Source organism: Schistocerca gregaria, chromosome 1 (genome assembly GCF_023897955.1).
Source record: "Schistocerca gregaria isolate iqSchGreg1 chromosome 1, iqSchGreg1.2, whole genome shotgun sequence".
NCBI classification, from domain to species: Eukaryota; Metazoa; Arthropoda; class Insecta; order Orthoptera; family Acrididae; genus Schistocerca; species Schistocerca gregaria.
Window position 1 is genome coordinate 240,438,015 of NC_064920.1, and position 20,445 is coordinate 240,458,459.

General features: G+C 44.1%; 1 protein-coding gene across 3 annotated transcripts in view; it reads right to left on the reverse strand.

Moving 5' to 3' along the window:
* Nucleotides 1-9,096: 9,096 nt before the first annotated feature.
* LOC126338717 (uncharacterized) overlaps nucleotides 9,097-20,445 on the reverse strand; it is a 136,531-nt gene continuing 125,182 nt past the window's right edge. For all 3 annotated transcript variants that reach the window (XM_050001576.1, XM_050001577.1, XM_050001578.1), the window contains 2 exons: nucleotides 11,545-12,101; nucleotides 9,097-9,342 (listed from right to left, as the gene is read on the reverse strand). In XM_050001576.1, the coding sequence (XP_049857533.1) occupies nucleotides 9,146-9,342; nucleotides 11,545-12,101 (754 nt within the window). In that variant the 3' untranslated portion in view covers nucleotides 9,097-9,145. The remainder of the gene's footprint in view (nucleotides 9,343-11,544; nucleotides 12,102-20,445) is intronic.

Consider the following 20,445-nt stretch of genomic DNA (forward strand, 5'->3'; position numbering starts at 1 on the left):
AGCGCCTCGGTTGGTTAAAATCGTGCGGCATCGCTTCCGAAATGCTTACAGAATAACGTGCGGGCTGTCCTTCGAAAAGAAGGTCATTTGGTGCGCTCGCTTTCAACCCGATCAGCAGAGTGGCCGAAAGTTTCAGAATAGAGATCTAGGCCAGACACGTACGTAATTCTGCAGCTCGACGCTGAAATAACGCTGGCGTAGTGTTCTGCTGTGCAGCGGTCTACCGTAGCAGTAGGCTAGACTGCTGCATGCTGTAGCACAAGTCCATACCTCCACAGCTGGCTAATTGATGGGAAGTGAGCTCATGTCACAACACATATGACCAGAGCAAGTAAAAATGCTCTTCACCCAAGGACGAGTTATTTCATGTTGACCTGCCAGCAAGAGAGACCTTTGCTTTAGAATTTCTTGCTCGCATGGAGGTGGACAACGATTGGCCATGGAAGATTTTGTGGACAGATGAAGCCCACTTCCATCTGACAGGATATGTCAATACACAAAATTGTCGAATATGGGCAACGGAAAATCCGCACGCAAATCAACCAGTACCACTTCATCCTGAAAAGGTCACTGTGTAGTATGGGTTTACGGCATTATTTATCATAGGGCCACATGTTTTCGAAGAGACAGGTGCTCCCGGTCATGTTACATGTACCATGTTACATGTGCTCCCGGTCCTGTTACATGTAAGCGCTATGAGTGTCTTTTGCGCAGTATGTCATTTCAGCTCTCCAACAGCGTGGATATGTGGATGGGATCATTTTTATGCAAGATGGCACACGTCTGCACATTGCAAATCCAGTTACGCAGCTGCTGAATCGCCATTTCGGAAATGCTAGAATTATCAGCCGCCATTTCCTTACAGCAAGGCCGTCCCAAGGAGGAAGCAAACTGATTCATCAGTGGAAGCAGTGGCCACAGCAATGCAGGAGGAGACAAGTGGTGATGTGCAAAAGTGTAGTGCACGGAGAATTGCCCGAACATACCTGTGAGCACAGTCCCAATCACCTGATCTTAATCCGTGTGACTTCTGGCTGAGGGGCTATCTGAAAGATGTTGTGTTGTGTTCCAATTGCAAACTTGGCTGCACTGAAGGCATGCATTGCGCAACTCATTCTGAACGTGACCCTCGGAAACACTTCGATCAGTTGTGGAACATGCTGTTTCTCGACTTCAACTTGTTGCAGGAAACGGTGGACAGAATATTGAACATGTTTTGCGCCAGTCACATGGAAATTAATAATATCCGACTTGATTTTGATTGATGCTTTTTATGCGGTTTTTGGACTCAGGACAATTAAAAACCGATGTGATTGATGCTTTTTGTGTGGTTTTTGGCCTGAGGACAATTAAAAACCGATTTTTGCCATCCAATGTGATATGACCTTGCTGTGGTGGGTGGGCTTACGTAACTTGATAGCGTTGCACCTGTACACCCATGCTCATTGAGGAGTAGTTTGTTCAACGCCAAACATACACCTGATTCGTTTGTCATTTGCAGTCGACCACTATTAAATTATGATGCTTACAGTGCCATCTATTGCTACATTTTGTAAGGACTTATTTTTTTCTGTCATACGTTTTCCCCCTTCACCGGCAGTATTCCCTTGCAATTTGACATCATTCTGACCAGTGGTGTTATTTCTACAGTGCTTTGAAAGTTTAACTTTAATTATAATCACCCTGTATATCAGCATAAAAAATTAAACACAATATTTTGTAGAGCACATAATTATCGAATTACATCAAACGCGTTGCCAACAAATTTTATTTTTCATGCAAAATTTTCACCGAAGGAAACGGCAGGACTTATGGGTCAACGCAATAGAGTACCTGTGACTAGAGTGCCGAAATGAGTCCAGTTTGCATTGTGACATTCTGTAGTGCATAATGGTATGTGCGACAAAAGCCATGGTATACTCCCTAATATCCTGTCAGACCTCCTTTCGCCCAGTGAAACTGCAGCAACTCGAAATAGGATAGATTCTACAAGTCGTTGGAGTCCCCTCCAGAAATATTAAGGCATATATAGCTTCACATAACTGCGAAAGTGTTGCCGGTGCAGGATTTTGTACACGAACTGACCTCTCGATTACGTCCCATAATTGTTCGATCGATTCATATCAGGCGATCTTGGCGCTCGGATCGTCTGGAATGTTCTTCAAACCCATGGCGAACAATTGTGGCCTAGTGACATGGCACATTGTCATCCATAAAACTTCCGTCGTTGTTTGGGAACATGAAGTCTATGAGTCAGCCACTCATAGACTTCATGTTTCCAAACAACGGTGGAAGTCTTACGGGTGGCAATGTGCTGTGTCACTAGACCACAATTGTTAGCCATCGGTTTGAAGAACGTTCCAGACGATTTGAGCGCCAAGATTGCCTGATATGAATCGATCGAACATTTATTGGACGTAATTGAGAGGTCAGTTCGTGCAAATAGTCTCCAAGTAGGCGAACGTAACCAGAGGAACCAGTCCACCCCACGTAAACACAGCAGTTGCCATTATGGAGTGGTGGTGCCTTGTTGACACCTTGGGTTCATAGCTTCGCGGGGTCTGGGCCACACTCGAATCCTACCGTCACCTCTTACCTACTGAAATCGGGACTCATTTGAACTGGCCACAGTTTCCCAGTCTTCTAGGGTCTAACCGATATTTTCACGAGTCCAGGAGAAATAAATACTGCCGGTGACGTCGTGCTGTTAACAGAGGCACTCACGTGGGTCGTATGCTGCCGTAGCCCATTAACGACACATTTTGCTGCACTGCACAAACGATACGTTTGTCGTAAATGCCTTATTGATTTCTACAGTTATTTCACTAAGTTCTGCTTATCTGTTAGCACTGGCAACTGTATACGGACGCCGCTGCTCTCGGTCGTTAAGTGAAGATCACTGGATTGTCCGCAGTGAGAGGTAATGCTGAAATTTGGTATTCTCGACAAACTCTTCTACATCTACATCTACATTTATACTTCGCAAGCCACCCAACGGTATGTGGCGGGGAGCACTTTACGTGCCACTGTCATTACCTCCCTTTCCTGTTCCAGTCGCGTATGGTTGGCGGGAAGAACGACTGCCGGAATGCATCCGTGCGCGCTCGAATCTCTCTAATTTTACATTCGTGATCTCCTCGGGAGGTATAAGTAGGGGGAAGCAATATATTCGATACCTCATCCAGAAACGCACCCTCTAGAAACCTGGACAGCAAGCTACACCGCGATGCAGAGCGCCTCTCTTGCAGAGTCTGCCACTTGAGTTTGCTAAACATCTCCGTAACGCTATCACGGTTACCAAATAACCCTGTGACGAAACGCGCCGCTCTTCTTTGAATCTTCTCTATCTCCTCTGTCAACCCGACCTGGTACGGATCCCACACTGATGAGCAATACTTAAGTATAGGTCGAACGAGTGTTTTGTAAGCCACCTCCTTCGTTGATGGACTACATTTTCTAAGGACTCTCCCAATGAATCTCAAGCTCGCAGCCGCCTTACCAACAATTAATTTTATATGATCATTCCACTTCAAATCGTTCCGAACGCATACTCCCAGATATTTTACAGAAGTAACTGCAAGCAGTGTTTGTTCCACTATCATATAATCATACAATAAAGGATCCTTCTTTCTATGTATTCGCAGTACATTACATTTGTCTATGTTACGGGTCAATTGCCACTCCCTGCACCAAGTGCCTGTCTGCTGCAGATCTTCCTTCATTTCGCTGCAATTTTCTAATGCTGCAACTTCTCTGTATACTACAGCATCATCTGCGAAAACCAGCATGGAACTTCCGACACTACCTACTTGGTCATTTATATATATATATATTGTGAAAAGCAATGGTCCCATAACACTCCCCTGTGGCACGCCTTAGGTTACTTTAACGTCTGTAGACGTCTCTCCATTGAGAACAACATGCTGTGTTCTGTTTGCTAAAAACTCTTCAATCCATCCACACAGCTGGTCTGACACTGTGGATAACGGAATACTGAATTCCCTAACGATTTCCAAAGTGGAATGTTCCATGCATCTAACTCCAACTCCATTCCACTTTCAAAGTCTGTTACTTTTCACTGTATGTCCATAACCACGTCGTAAACCGTTTCATATAAATCACCTAAGTACAAATGTCGGTTCCACCAATGCAGAGCCCTTTGTAACTTGTGTACGCGATAATACCCCATTCGTGTATGTGCATATCGCTATTCCACGACTTTTGTCACCTAAGTGTAATGTGACGATTCCGATTGCATCAACACTGTATCCAGTGCTGTTTTTCTGGGGGAACGCTGGGGGATGCGTACCCCTAAACATTTTCGTCGACAAAGTAATTTTCTTACGATGTTGGTTGGTCCTCCACTAATGTTGTTCCAGCCCATGGACTATGTACGCTATTGGTTCATGAAAGGCAGAAATCTTGCTACTGATAGCAAGAGTAAAGTAAGAAGACGTGAAGACTACAGCAGCCATGAACTGAAGTCAGTTTGGAAACTGTTGTAATGCTATTAATGTAAGTTACGCTGTAGTTTTATAGTTAAATAAATTTTCAGATGTATTAAAAACTGGGTCAGATGAAGCACGGGATACTACCCATCATCTATGCCATTTCGGGAGCCAAGCAAGATCACAAAAGAATTTTGTAGCGTAGTTTCTATTGTTGTTAATGATATGTGTGTATGGTTTTTGTTGTATTGTGTTTTTCAGTGGTGCTTTAAAGGTTGAAATATATGTTTGGTCTCATTTCCTTGTATTGTTTTGTATGTCGGAGAGTTGATTGGTCTCGCCTGTTTCATTTGAGGTGTATTAGAGGTCAATTGATGTATACGATACCATTTTATTTTGTTGTTCAGGGGTTGATGGGAATCACATGCTTCATTTGAGGTGATATAAACTGAAGTGTTCGATACCACATTCTTTTGTATGTTTGGGTGTTTCTCATTATCACCTGCTTCATCTGAGCTGTAAAGTCAACTGAAGAGTCCGATACCATTTCTTTTGTAGTTCGACATGTTAATGACGTCATGGCTAAATACAGACAGGTGGTACCCCATGCTTCAGTTATAAGTAATTTTCGCTGCGTTATATCCAATGTCGGAGTAGCCTCAGACTTTTTTTTAGAAAAAAAGCACTGACTGTACCAGTAATTAACTTGATAAGATTTAAGTGATGTATATACTGGGGGATCAAAAAGTCAGTATAAATTTGAAAACTTAATAAACCACGGAATAATGTGGATAGAGAGGTAAAAATTGACACACATGCTTGGAGTGACATGGGGTTTTATTAGAACAAAAAAAAAAGTTCACAAAATGTCCAACAGATGGCGCTGGACAGAAAAACGTCAGTGACTGCGCGTGACAATCGTACATAAAAGGAGCTGTAATGAGAGAGAGAATCAGATGCGCCAACAGTCGCAGAATGTTGACGTTACCTAAAAAGGCGCTTTCAGTGAAGCTGTATTATGAGAATGGGCAATGTGCTATTTCAGCGTTACGATTCTATCGCCATAGGAAGGAGATTCGAACGGGTAAAGGTCCGTTGACAAATGCAGCTGTGGCGAGAATGATTTCGAAGTTCAAAGTCACGGGATGCTTAGACAGTAGACCCCGTAGTGGCCGACCGAGCACAAGGCGTAATGGTGCTGAGACAGTTCAGGAAGAAATGGAGACGGTAGGGGGTTTCGTCTATGCACGGGGAAGTCAGCGCTCGTGCAGTCGCACGTCGCACCGGCATTCTATACACTACAGTTTGGTTGGCACCGAGCCGTACCCTCCGATGCTATCCGTACAAAATCCATCGGCATCATGAACTGTTACCTGGCAATTTAGTGAAGCGGAGGGCATTTGTGGTGTGGGCGTTTCAATAGAAGGCGGAAGATGACGATTTATTGAGTAACATGTTGTGGACCAACGAAGTTCATTTCACGCTCCGAGGGTCTGTCAACGCCCACAACTGCAGAATTTGGGCTACCGAAAATCCTAGAACTGTCGTGGAAACTTCATTGCACGACGAGAAAGTCACAGTATGGGTTGGATTTTCCACATCTACCGTTATAGGGCCTTTTTTTCTTCGAGGAAATGGGTGATTTTAGTTTTGTAACTGCTACCGTGACGGGTTACGCCGATATATTACAGAATCGCTCCATCCCAAGCTCGGCTGATAAACACCTGCTGGAACGTACGATGTTTATGCAGGATGGCGCTCCACCCCATATTGCCAGACGTGTGTAAGGTCTCTTGCGCGCGTCGTTTGGTGATGATCGTGTGCTCAGCCGCCACTTTCGTCATGCTTGGCCTTCCAGGTCCCCAAACCTCAGTCCGTGAAATTATTGGCTTTGGGGTTACCTCAAGTCGCAAGTGTATCGTGATCAACCGACATCTCTAGGAATGCTGAAAGACAACATCCGACGCCAATGCCTCACCATAACTCCGGACATGCTTTACAGTGCTCTGTTCACAACATTATTCCTCGACTACTGCTTTTGTTGAGGAATGATGGTGAGCGTATTGAGCATTTCCTGTAAAGAACGTCATCTTTGCTTTGTCTTACTTTGTTATACTAATTATTGCTATTCTGATAAGATGAATCGCCATCTGTCGGACATTTTTTGAACTTTTGTATTTTTTTGGTTCTAATAAAACCCTATGTCATTCCAAGCATGTGTGTCAGTTTGTACCTCTATATCTGCATTATTCTGTGATTTATTCAGTTTTCAGATTTATACTGACATTGTAATTCTGCCAGAGACAGCAAAGGACTTGGAAGAGCAGTTGAACGGAATGGATAGTGTCTTGAAAGGAGGATATAAGATGAACATCAACAAAAGCAAAACGAGGATAATGGAATGTAGTGGAATTAAGTAGGGTGATGCAGAGGGAATTAGATAAGGAAATGAGACACTTAAAGTAGTAAAGGAGTTTTGCTATTTGGGAAGCATAATAACTAATGATGGTCGAAGTAGAGAGGATATAAAATGTAGATTGGGAATGGCAAGGAAAGCGTTTCTCAAGAAGAGAAATTTGATAACATTGAGAGTAGATTTGTGTGTCAGGAAGTCATTTCTGAAAGTATTTGGATGGAGTGTAGCCATGTATGGAAGTGAAACATTGACGATAAAAAGTTTGGACAAGAAGAGAATAGAAACTTCCGAAATGTGGTGCTACAGAAGAATGCTGAAGATTAGACGGGTAGATCACATAACTAATGAGGAGGTATTGAATAGGATTGGGGAGAAGGTAAGTTTGTGGCACAATTTGACTAGAAGAAGGGATCGGTTGATGGGATATGTTCTAAGGCATCAAGGGATCACCAATTTAGTACTGGAGTGCATCGTGGAGGGTAAAAATCGTAGAGGGAGACCAAGAGGTGAATACACTAAGCAGATTCAGAAGGATGTAGGTTGCAGTAGGTACTGGGAGATGAAGAAGCTTGCACAGGATAGAGTAGCATGGAGAGCTGCATCAAACCAGTCTCGGGACTGGAGACCACAACAACATCAACAACAACTGACGTTTTGATCACCCAGTGTGTTTTGAGGCAGGAACAAAAGCGAGGATAGTGTTAATGTTTGAGATTTCAGATGCGGCGAGTTGGTGTAGTTGAAAAAAGGAATTTCGAAATTGACTATATGTGGGTGCCTGGACGTTTGAACAAACCCATTAGAGCAATCGTGCTTAGCAACAACGTCATTTTCATAATTTCTCGACATTACACGAGAATATTCCAGTTTAATTGGTTTACGAGGTGCATTCAAGTTCTAAGGCTTCCGATTTTTTTTCTAATTAACTACTCACCCGAAATCGATGAAACTGGCGTTACTTCTCGACGTAATCGCCCTGCAGACGTACACATTTTTCACAACGTTGACGCCATGATTCCATGGCAGCGGCGAAGGCTTCTTTAGGAGTCTGTTTTGACCACTGGAAAATTGCTGAGGCAATAGCAGCACAGCTGGTGAATGTGCGGCCACGGAAGTGTCTTTCATTGTTGGAAAAAGCCAAAAGTCACTAGGAGCCAGGTCAGGTGAGTAGGGAGCATGAGGAATCACTTCAAAGTTGTTATCACGAAGAAACTGTTGCGTAACGTTAGCTCGATGTGCGGGTGCATTGTCTTGGTGAAACAGCACACGCGCAGCACTTCCTGGACGTTTTTGTTGCAGTGCAGGAAGGAATTTGTTCTTCAAAACATTTTCGTAGGATGCACCTGTTACCGTAGTGCCCTTTGGGACGCAATGGGTAAGGATTATGCCCTCGCTGTCCCAGATCATGGACACCATCATTGTTTCAGCACTGGCGGTTACCCGAAATTTTTTTGGTGGCGATGAATCTGTGTGCTACCATTGTGCTGGCTGGCGCTTTGTTTCTGGATTGAAAAGTGGCATCCACGTCTCATCCATTGTCACAACTGACGAAAAGAAAGCCCAGTCGTTTCGCGTCAACATTGCTTGGCAACATGCCACACGGACAGCCATGTGGTCGTCCGTCAGCATTCGTGGCACCCACCTGGATGACACTTTTCGCATTTTCAGCTCGTCATGCAGGAGTGTGTGCACAGAACCCACAGAAATGAGAACTCTGGAGACGATCTGTTTAACAGTCATTCGGCGATCCCCTAAAATAATTCTCTCCACTTTCTCGATCAAGTCGTCAGACCGGCTTGTGCGAGCCCGAGGTTGTTTCGGTTTGTTGTCACACGATGTTCTGCCATCATTAAACTGTAGCACCCACGAACACACTTTTGACACATCCATAACTCCATCACCACATGTCTCCTTCAACTGTCGATGAATTTCAATTGGTTTCACACCACGCAAATTCAGAAAACGAATGATTGCACGCTGTTCTAGTAAGGAAAACGTCGCCATTTTAAGTATTTAAAAAAGTTCTCATTCTCGCCGCTGGAGGTAAAATTCCATCTGCCGTACGGTGCTGCCATCTCTGGGACGTATTGACAATGAACGCGGCCTCATTTTAAAACAATGCGCATGTTTCTATCTGTTTCCAGTCCGGAGAAAAAAAATCTTAGGCCTTAGAACTTGAATGCACCTCGTAGATGCAGACGGTAACAAGATTCGTGCAAATGAAACCCGTAGACGAGTGTAGACGGCTTTATTGGGACGGACGGGGACAGAGACAGAGAGGTCAGTAGCAGCACGGCCACCAACAGCAGTAGCCGCAGGGGTCGTAGCCGCAGACGTAGGGCGCGCACGGCACGCACCAGCAGCGGCCCCACGTGTCCGACATGCGCTTCGGGATGTAGGGCGGCGGCGCCACGCCCTGCGCCCGCTTCTTCTTGCGCCGGTCGCCGTCGCCGCGCCCGCGCCCTTGCCCCCAGCGCCCTGCGGGAGAACAGAGCAACACGGCTTCAGCAGTCACTCACGAGCCACCTTCTGAGCACTAATGCTCTCACCTACTGAGTATAGCCATGAAAGCAGGAGATCCCGGGTTCGAGTCCCAGTCGGGGCACACATTACCAACATGTCCCCAATGAATTATATTAACGCCAGCGAGGGTGTCCATTTAATTATCATTTCATTCTAGCAAAGCTGCATGGTCATTAACGATAATTGTTCTTTCGGGAACAGATACTACCCTCGTATACAGGGGGTCCCAGCTATCTTGTCCACCCAAAATATCTCTGGAACAGTAACAGCTATTGGAAAACGACTTTCACCGGTATCAATGTAAGGCTGGGGCCCATGAATGTACATATTTGGAAACATTCTAAAACGAAAGCATATGTGTTTTTTAACACAAACTTATGATTTTTTTATACGGACCTCCTATATTTTTTCTTCGGCGATTCATAGCACGACAAAGCACATACACAATGGCGTTGATTGCATCGCAATATTCCCATTACATCCCGAGATATTGAGACGCGAAGTTGACGCTTGAAACACCCGACATGCGCCGCTAGCGCACGTCCTGAGGCTCAGGCGTGAACCCCATGCTGCCCGTAATCGCGATGTGATTGACATGTGTAATCACACCTCCATACTTATCAAGAGGTCCGAAACGAATAATGCGGTCTGCTGCCATGAACTCTCATAAGCACATAATGGTTTCCCTCTTGCACGGACCTTACACTGCTGGATTATTTTCTTTGGGGAGCAGTGAAGGATGCTGTTTACCAACATGAACCAACAACACCAGAGGACATGAAGCAACGCATTATTGATGCTTGTACAGCCATCAAAGAGAAAACAATAGCACGAAGTAAGGCATCCTTCATCCGCAGAGTGACCCTATGTATGCAAACCAATGGGCATCACTTTGAGCATGAGATGTGAACGCTATTTTTAGTGTGCAGTGCTGGTATCACAGTGGAAGTTTCTACACAGGGCCATTTTACCCAGTGATGTTAAGAAACATTTGTTTGCAACAATCTATCATTTAACGCATTAGATAAACATAACATTGATAATTATGTGATAATAAAACTAATTGGGTAAACATGTTTACATTCATCTTCTATGTCCTACCTCAACTTCCCAAATCAAAACATTTTTCCCTAAACAACGGTAAAACTTTTAGTCCACTTGCTCGTTTCACTAAAACCATCAACATGAATTTTACTATTACGAGTGAATGATTAACTGTCACTTGCGCTAGATCTACAGTAAAGTAAAGTTTTGACGTTGAACGGCATTACCTTTTTTAGTAACGGATTAACGATAAGCGAAGTTAACTTTGTGACTAACGTTGCGGTACACAGATATGTTACAGAACCGCATCACCCCTAGCCTATGGGATAAACGCCTGCTGGAATGTACGACGTTAATGTAGGATGGCAGCAGACCGTATTATTCGTTTCGGACTTCTTGATAAGTATGGAAGTGTGATTACGCATGTCAATCATATCGCGATTGCGGGCAGCATGGGGTTTACGCCTGAGCCTCAGGACGTGCGCTAGCAGCGCATGTCGGGTGTTTCAAGCGTCAACTTCGCGTCTTAATATCTCGGTATGTAATGGGAATATTGCGATGCAATCAACGCCATTGTGTATGTGCTTTGTCATGCTATGGATTGCTGAAGAAAAAATATAGGAGGTCCATTTAAAAAAAAAACGTAAGTTTGTGTTAAAAAACACATATGCTTTCGTTTTAGATTGTTTCCAAATATGTACATTCATTGGCCCCAGCCCTACATTGATACCGGTGAAAGTCGTTTTCCAGTAGCTGTTATTGTTCCAGAGATATTTTGAGTGGACAAGATAGCTGGGACACCCTGTATATGTGTATCTGTTTATTGCTTAACTCGAAACAGATGGTCAGAAAGTGAGGAAATAAAAAAGGAAGGATCTGAAAATTTGACTGACTGGGTTGTATTTCATAACAACATTATTAACTCAAAATGTGTGTATAGGCACACTTTCGTCGGTTTGTTATACGACAGATCTCGTCCACACGACACATTTCCTGGAGTCAATCATATGATGGTTTTCGGTGTTGAAGGGTTAAAAATGGTAATGAATATAATGATTACTGTTTTTATTTCACAAAATAATCCGAAAATGGAGAAAATAAAAATAGACTCACTTCCGAGGCCAAATGGGCCACGCATAGCAGCCCTCATCTCCATCTCCAGATCATAGGAGACACAATCGTGCTCCACAGGTATAAACACGTGGTCGTGCTTGTGTTTTTTCTGGGCCACGCTCATGCGGAGTGTCTGCCTGGGATCGTAGGCACCGCCACCGGCAGCGGCGGCACCACTCACACCAGGCGCGAACACACCACGCCCGGCACCGAAAGCACCTCGTCCGAAGCCGCGCCCGACACCTCCGGGGCCTGCGGCAAAGCCACCGGGGCCAGCAGCGAAGCCTCCGCGGCCGGCAGCGAAGCCTCCGCGGCCAGCAGCAAAGCCTCCACGGCCGGCAGCGAAGCCGCCAGGAACGACTCCCCCGCGGCCGACCCCAAAAGCGCCTGGGAAACCGCGACCCCGCATCCCACCAGGGCCACCCATCATAGCCATCATTGCCGCCATCTCCTCGGGACTGCCAGCCTTCATCTTCTTTGGGGGTGTGGCCGGAGGCTCGGGAGGCGCCACATCAGCCGCACTGTACTGCACCTCCGTGTGCATCCTCTGGATCCGGCTGTAGAGACGAGACAACATACACGATGGCGCACGAAATGTGTTACCAATTGTTTCTTTCACAATTCACAACGCACATAAGATATCCCGCTGGGCTATCTACAGCAGTACCAGCAGAGCTTGGAAAAACAAATGAGTTACGAAATGACGTGTGATTCACGATACTGCCGTTAGGAGACCAATAAGCAGCAATGGCTGACAATGGGAGACTGACGACACAGCAACGATCGTCAATCGTGTTACTTTTTCACGAAACGAAAAGCCTTGTTGTGATTCAGAGTCTGAAACGTCCCCTTAGAAAAATTATAAATGACTGTGCTTAAACTGGCACACAATATTTTTAGCGCAACGCAATCTGACTTTCAAAAGTCCCTACAAAAGAATGGCCCTGACTAACATTAACCTATACCTTTCACAAATCGCCACTGCTGGTGGCTCACCTCCAACTGCGTAACGCTACGCGCTGTTAACATCCAGCGGTCCAACACTACAATAGCAAATTCCAACAATGCCACCCAGCCACAGACTGCACACAGCACAGCCAGTGATTTTCGTACAGAGCGCTACATGGCGTTACCAACATAAAAACCTAAACAGCCTACTTACATAGCCCCCATGCTCCCCACAACAAAATTTGCAGATTGTTCTGGGCAGTGGCCAATACAGATTTGAAATTTTTTTTCATAATTACAATAACAAAGATATCAAATGCACACACTTATTGATACAATGTTGGTCAAAAGCTAACATTTTCTCACAGTCCATAAAGACAGTCCTGATCATCCATCACAGTAAAATTACAGCGGTGTTTTTCTCAAAATCTGAGCAGTAAAAGAAAATGCACACGGAAGTAGTGGATTTCCATGTAGTCTTGAAGAAGTAGTGTTGTCCTTCCAACGGAAAGACAATGATGACTCTTGACATGCAGACAGGTAATGGGCCACAACAGAGTAAACCCACCAGAGGTGCAAACCCACTGCAGTCCTTGTAGAGACGGCCAGCAGCCATCTGTTGCGACTGTGCAGGTGCACAATCACCATCGAAGAGTCTTGCGGACAATATAGCAAGTCCATAAAGCACCACTTGTGCACTCACAAAGTTTTTGGAATTGTCCAACCAGTAGAGCTTGGAAAAACAAATGAGTTTACGAAATGACGTGCAATTCACGATACTGCCGCTAGGAGACTAGTAAGCAGCAATGGCTGACAGTGTAAGACTGACGACACAGCAACGATCGGCAATTGTGTTACTTTCTCATGAAACGAAAAGCCTTGTTGTGATTCAGAGTCGTTTTCGACAACAGTTTAACACGCAGTGGGTGTCTTGCAAGAAGGCCATCCACAGGTTGTACGATAAATTTGTACAGGAAGAAATAGTACTGGAAGCGAAGCGACCTCGGCCTAAGCCTGTTTGTTCGCCGGGGAATATTGAAGCGGTACGAGTTGCTGTACAGAGAAGTCCTGGGAAATCGTGTAGAAAGGCAGGAGTGCAACTGGGAATATCCAGACGCTCCGTTCAACGCATTCTTAAAAGTGACCTCCATATGTACCCATACAAGATGACCTGTGCACTGAAGCTCACTGAAGAACACAAGCAACAGAGACTACTGTTTGCTCAGTGGGGGAGGATAGGGAAGAAACTCTCAACAACGTTTGGTTTTCAGACGAGGCGCATTGTAATTTAGACGGCGTGGTTAACAAACAAAATGTACGCTTTTGGCCCACTGAAAACCCACAAGTGTTTAATGAACGACTGTTGTGTTGGCTGAAGATCCAACACCGTGTTACTAGAGGAGGCCGCCGAAATGCACGCGTTTTAGCTCACGCAGGCTGGCATGAGGACGGAAGCAACTATACTGACGTGAGGCCTGGAACATGACAAGGAATGAGAATTCAGAAATCGGACGTAGCTAGTTGATACTTAACTTTAAGCCATTTATGATGAACGTCGCTCTTGACGGTACATGATTCACAATATTATCTGTTCAGAAGACATAGTAACTGAATATGGCGCCTTACTAGGTCGTAGCAAATTACGTAGCGGAAGGCTATGCTAAACTGTCGTCTCGGCAGATGAGAGCGTACGTAGTCAGTGAACCATCGCTAGCAAAGTCGGTTGTACAACTGGGGCGAGTGCTAGGGAGTCTCTCTAGACTAGACCTGCCGTGTGGCGGCCCTAGGTCCGCAATCACTGATAGTGGCGACACGCGGGTCCGACGTATACTAACGGACCGCGGCCGATTTAAAGGCTGCCACCTAGCAAGTGTGGTGTCTGGCGGTGACACCACAACGACAACATTATGCTCCGAGGATTACGGCGTGGGCACCAATTTCCAGTCACGGACTTATTGGAACCTTTTTCTTTGAAGAAACTGTGAATAGCAATAGCTCCATTCCACAGCTTCTTGCTACTGCCTTGTCCTTCAACATGCAGTGGTTCATGCAAGATGGAGCAATGCCACATACTGCAAACAATGTGTTGGAGTTTTTACACGAGCATTTCGACATGCGGATCATTTCACTCAGGTTTCCAGGTCGCTTCAATGACGGACAAAATTGGCCCCCCAATAGTCCAGACCTGAATCCATGTGACTTTTTTCTTTGGGGATACCTAAAGGAAAAATTTTTCCCGAAACGTCCATGTGATTTAATGGAGCTCAGAAGACTTATTCTTCAAGGTTGCAGTGAAATTACAGAAGACATGGACCGTAGGGTAATCACTAACTTCAGTGTTCGTTTGAAGGAAGTTAGGAAACGAAATGGTGGACATATTGAGCATGTGCTGACTTAGAACAAATCTCCATGGACGGCTCTTCATTGTAGTATATGTTCCTTTCAGATTGTATTGATAATAAAGTTTATATTCAAAAACAAAATGGTAAATCATTTCGTGCGCCACCCTGTACTTCTAGAAAAATAATAATACACAACTGGTCATTAAAACTGCCACACCATGAAGGTGACATGTAACGACATAATTCTATACGCTTGCTTATGCAACCGAGAAATATTTCAGTGCAATTGCTCAAAGACGGTAGGAAGAATGTCACCTACAGTCAGTTTATAAAAGCAGGTTCTGCAGCGGGTTTTTCGTTCAGAAATCGCAGTTGAATGTTGGTTGGTTGTGAGAAGAACATGTTAGCCTTGTGTGAGGAGAAATATCTAGTAGCATGTTTCAGTATTACACAGCAGCACTATCGTGGCCTATCCAGACTATGATTTATCGTTATACAATATTGCTGCTCACATTAGTTGGGATCACACAACTCACGGAATCTGGAATCTATGGATTCAGGTGGGCCACACTCAGTGCCTTGCAGGATGTCAGTAACCCCTTGCATCTAGCACCAGAGAGGACAGACATCTTCTTCAAAGCTTGTGCAGGATTCTGCAGCCACATAACATATTGTGAGTCAGAGAAGGCGCAGAGTTCCAGTAACAGTTGCAAAGGTGAGGATAAGATGATTGATAGTGCTGAAGGAACGTGCGATAACTGAAAGGTTAGTTTCCACTTTCGGCCAGTTACTATCTTTATTCTGTTGTGGGCTTTTTTGCTTAGCTTCTGATCGAGAGTTAATCCAAAGTATTTTAGTGTTCTACACTGAAGAGCGAAAGAAACTGGTACACCTGCCTAGTATCGTCTATTATATCATATCATATTATTGACTATTCGTCTCAAATAATCCATTTGTGTAAGAAATCACTCATACTTACAGTACTTCCATAGTAACTTTGACGATTAATATCTCTTGTTCTAATTGTTCATGGAAGCTACAATTTTTATAGTGTATGTATATTTTGTTGCTCAACTACGCTATGTATGAGCATAATTTCTTCGAAAACATGTCGTGACCGTCCGTTGTAAGTATGGAGCAACTATATCAGCATATTCTGAAAGGAACCTTATTGGTATGCTATCTCGACCAGAAGACTTGCTTTAAAAGTGCTTTAAGCTTCTTCGCCACGTCGAGGATAACTATTTCTAAGTTGCTCATATTGGCCGTTGTTCTCAATTCGAATTTCGGAATATTTTCTTCATGTTCTTTGGTGAAGGAATTTCGGAAAACTGTGTTTAATAACTCTACTTTGGCGGCGGCGTCATCAGTAATATTACCATTGGCATCGCATAGTAAAGGTATTGATTGTGTCTTGCCACTGGCGTACTTTACATACGACCAAGATCTCTTTGGATTTTCTGTCACATTTGGAGACAGAGTTTCATTGTGGAAGCTATTAAAAGCTTCTCGCTTTAAAGTCCTTGCAAAGTTTTGAGCTTCACTAAAAAATCACTAATCTTGGAGATTTTGTGTTATTTTAAAATTGATATATTCTATTCGTTGTTTTTGCAATAGTGTCCTGACCTCTTCTTTGAACCATTGGGGATCAGTGCCATATTTCAGTAATATATTTGATATAAATCTCTCAGTTGCCTTGATACTAATTCTTTTAATTTCAGCCACGTCTCGTCTACATGGGTAGTTGGGAAGGAGTGGACGCTACCTCTTAAGAAGGTGTCAATCTCATTTTGATTGCCTTTTTTTTTTTAAATAGATATCTGTTGTTGTGATTTCTTTTGGTGGGTTTGGATGTTTCATTGGTCAGTGTCGCTACGTCAATCTTGTGGTCACTGATACCTGTCTACGTCATGATGCTCCACATCCGTTCAGTATTATTTATTACTAAGAGTTCATGTATGTTTTCCTGAACTAACTGCTCAAAATAATTTTCGGAGAAAGCATTTAGTACAATTTCTGATGATGTTTTATACCTACCACAGGCTCTGAATACGTTTTTTCGCCAACAATTTGGGGGTAGACTAAAGCCATCGCCAACTATAATTATTAGGTAAGATACCTATCTGTGATGATACTCAAGTTCTCTTTAAACTGTATCATCTGAGGGGTCGGGGGGGGGGGGGGGGGGGGGGGGGGGGAGGGACGGTAAAAAGGGAATCAATTGTTAATTTACTCCGGTTGTCAAGTATAACCTCTACCCATAATAAGTCACAGGAACTATCTACTTATCTACTTAAACTTCACTACAATATAAAATACTTTTAAAAGTAGCACAGACGGCACCCCAACAGTATTGAATCTATCCATTCTAAACACTGTTAGGTCCTTTAGCCAGCTTAGGGTATCTACAGTAATTTGAGCTTCTGTGCTTTCTGTAACACTCTGATTCTTTCCCACCACAGCCACAACAGTTTACAACTACAATATTGATTGTTGCTGTGTCTCCATCTTCCTGTGTTCGTCCCTGCACTCTTTGAAAATGGAGCTTTTTCTACACTTTCCTATGATTCTCTAACCTAAAAAACTGCCCAGTCCATTCCACACAGCCCCAGCTACTTATGTAGCTGCCTCCCGTGTGTAGTGGATACAGGACCAATTAAGTAGACCCGAAATCTCTCCGTCCTATGGTGCACGTCAAGAAATCTGCACCCTACATGGTCGCAGAACCGTCGGAGCCTCTGGTTCAGACACTTCACTCGGCTCTGTACGAAAGTCCACAATTGATTCTATCGACGATGCTACAAATGGTAAGCTCTGCCATTATCTCGCAAACAAGACTGCCTGTCTTTGCCACTTCAGCTAGTCACCCAAAACCATAGAGAATCTCTTCCAATCCAAAGTGACACACATTGTCAGTACCAATATGAGCCCCACCTGCAGTTGATTGCACCCTGTGCTCTTCATAGCATGTGCAAGCCCTCGTTTCACAACTGGAATGTTTCCTCCCGATATGCACAGAGAGTGTGTACTGGATTTCTTCCCCTCCTGGACAGCCATGTCCCTAAGGGGTCCCATTATGCACCTAACATTGGAGCTCGTAACTACCAGTAAACCCACCCTCTGTGAATGCCCAGATCTTGCAGGGTGAGGGCTACCTCTGGAACAGGGCGAACGAATGCACCTGGCTCAGTGTCTTTGTCAGCCACATGTAGCGTCGAAAATTTGATCGTCAGGACAAACTGGAGAGGTTCTTCGATCAACCTCCTCTCTGTTCCAGAAAGTCTTTTGGAGCTTGCCACACCCTTGGAACAACATTTCAATTGACCACCCTGGGGGGTCATCCTCAGTGCCTGCAGTACCCTTGGCGGGTCACTGTAGTAGAACATTGGAGGCAAGGGGGACGTGCTGAATGTACCATGCATCTCCCACGTCCAGCCCCCCCCCCTTACCACCCCCAAAGCAATGCTCACTGGCAACAGCCTCAAGCTCTGTGACGAAGCCAGTGTCCCCTGGAACAGTCGCGTATGAACACAGCAGTCATAGTCCCCCACCCATACTTAAGTCAGAATAACTATAGAATGAACTGTGATTAAAATACAGAACCCACAAACGAAAAGCTGTCCTCTGAACTGTTGCTGCCTGGCCGTGAGCTGTTGACTGGCTGACCAAACTCAGTTGATCTGTGTCTAGCCGGGTTAGAGCCAGAGGGGACAGCTCTATGTACTACATTTTGCATCCTGTATACTCTGAAACCAGCTACAAATTTTTCATCATATATTCTTCCTTCGTCATCCGTGTATGCATCATAAGTAAACTTTCGTTATTTGCTGGCCTTCCTGGTGTTGTAGTCTTGATGTTCAGTAGCGTACATTAGATTGTTATGAAGAAAATGGAGCGCTTAGCGGTTTATTCAGATGAATCTTGGATTCACACCCCGCCCCCATCTGCCCCCCCCCCCCCATTCCACACACACACACACACACACACACACAGACACTTTTCCTTGGATGTAAACACGGCGGTAGTGCCACCCTGGCCAAACATGTACAGTTCACGCAAACAGATGTGAATACCGTAACCAAGGCGAGCAGTAGGGCCCCGTTCAGTCGGTCGCCAGCGTCGGACGTGTTACCATTGTGTCAGGAGAAGCGCTCAGCTAATGCATACTTTAGGATAGCACATTCAAAGCTGAAGAATGCCACTAGTACAAAGCATGTTAAAGGTCCAAAGTTCTTCACAGCCAAACCGGTGAAGTGGTTGCAAATGTCTACCAGTTTATGAAGATAGAGGCTGTGGTATTTGCTCCATTTAAACTAAAACCCAACAGAAAAGAGGTTGCCGAAGCAAGTGGGGGGTACAATTTACTTCCGTCTATCGGATCAAGAGAGAACTGGAAAGAGTCCAGAGTGAATCGTCCATATTTTCAGCAACTAATAAGGAATCGCCCAGAAGATCTTGGAAGGCCACGTTAGGCAATTGTAATGAGCGAGTCGTTGGCCACGTGGTGAATAATTTCTACATTACACATAAACGAAGATCCTACTTTACAGACCACTGATAAATTTTGAAGAAAGTATAAACAGAAATTAATGAAATTCTTTATATTCTAGGATTCAAGTGGAAGATCACGATTAATAACCGAAAAGTATTTCGGGAACGGGAGTAGTATCAGGATACAACGAACTGCTTACTTAAAAAATAACCGAGAGTACAGATGTGAATGTCGTCCAGATGCGCATATGGATGAAATAAATGTTCACACTTGTTACACAACTTAGTACGGATGGGTTAAAAATTCACTAAGCGGTCGGTTTGAAACCTGCTTCGAAAAGCAGGAATACCAAAAGCAGCAGAATTACCAGAATTCATGCAGGTAGAGTTTTTGACCGAATGCTTGCACCAGGTTGAAGTCCGACCAAAATAATGGGAATTTCATGACATGAATGTATCATACACTAAGAAGTGGCTCAGGGAGAGAGTAACACCTGATTTACTACCACATACAGTTCTCGTGATAGATAACGCCTGTTAACATAATAGGCAGCTCACTCGTGCTCCAATAACAAATTCCAAGAGGGCAGAAACGAAATCACGGTTACGAGTAAAGGCAATTCCTTTCAACAAGGACATACTGAGACCTTAGTTTTATTCATTGGACGAAATGAACAAGCCAGGCGAGTGCACTTATGAAATGGACTTTATTTTCACAAGAAATCGTTGTACTGTATTAACCCTTAACCGGCGTGTTCAGATATTTTGACACTAATTGTGTTGCGTTGTCCTCGGGACTCCAAGAAAATTGTATTGTGTCTGCTAAGGGCTTTTTTGTTGTTCTTTTGGGACGTATACGTAATCAAAGACTTGCAAGGAAACAAACTTTTTTATTTACAAGCAATCTAGAAAGAAACAAAAGCGAAAAAATCTGAAACTAAAGATATTACAAAAATAAACAAAGTCGCTCAGGTTCATCTATTTTCGAAGAAATAACAGACAAATAAAAGCTTTTTTTTCAAATACACATTTGATAAGGTCTAAACTACAATAAAAGAGTATACATTTACTCATGTAGAAAAACAATAAACTATTGAAAAATGTCTAAACAAGCATATAA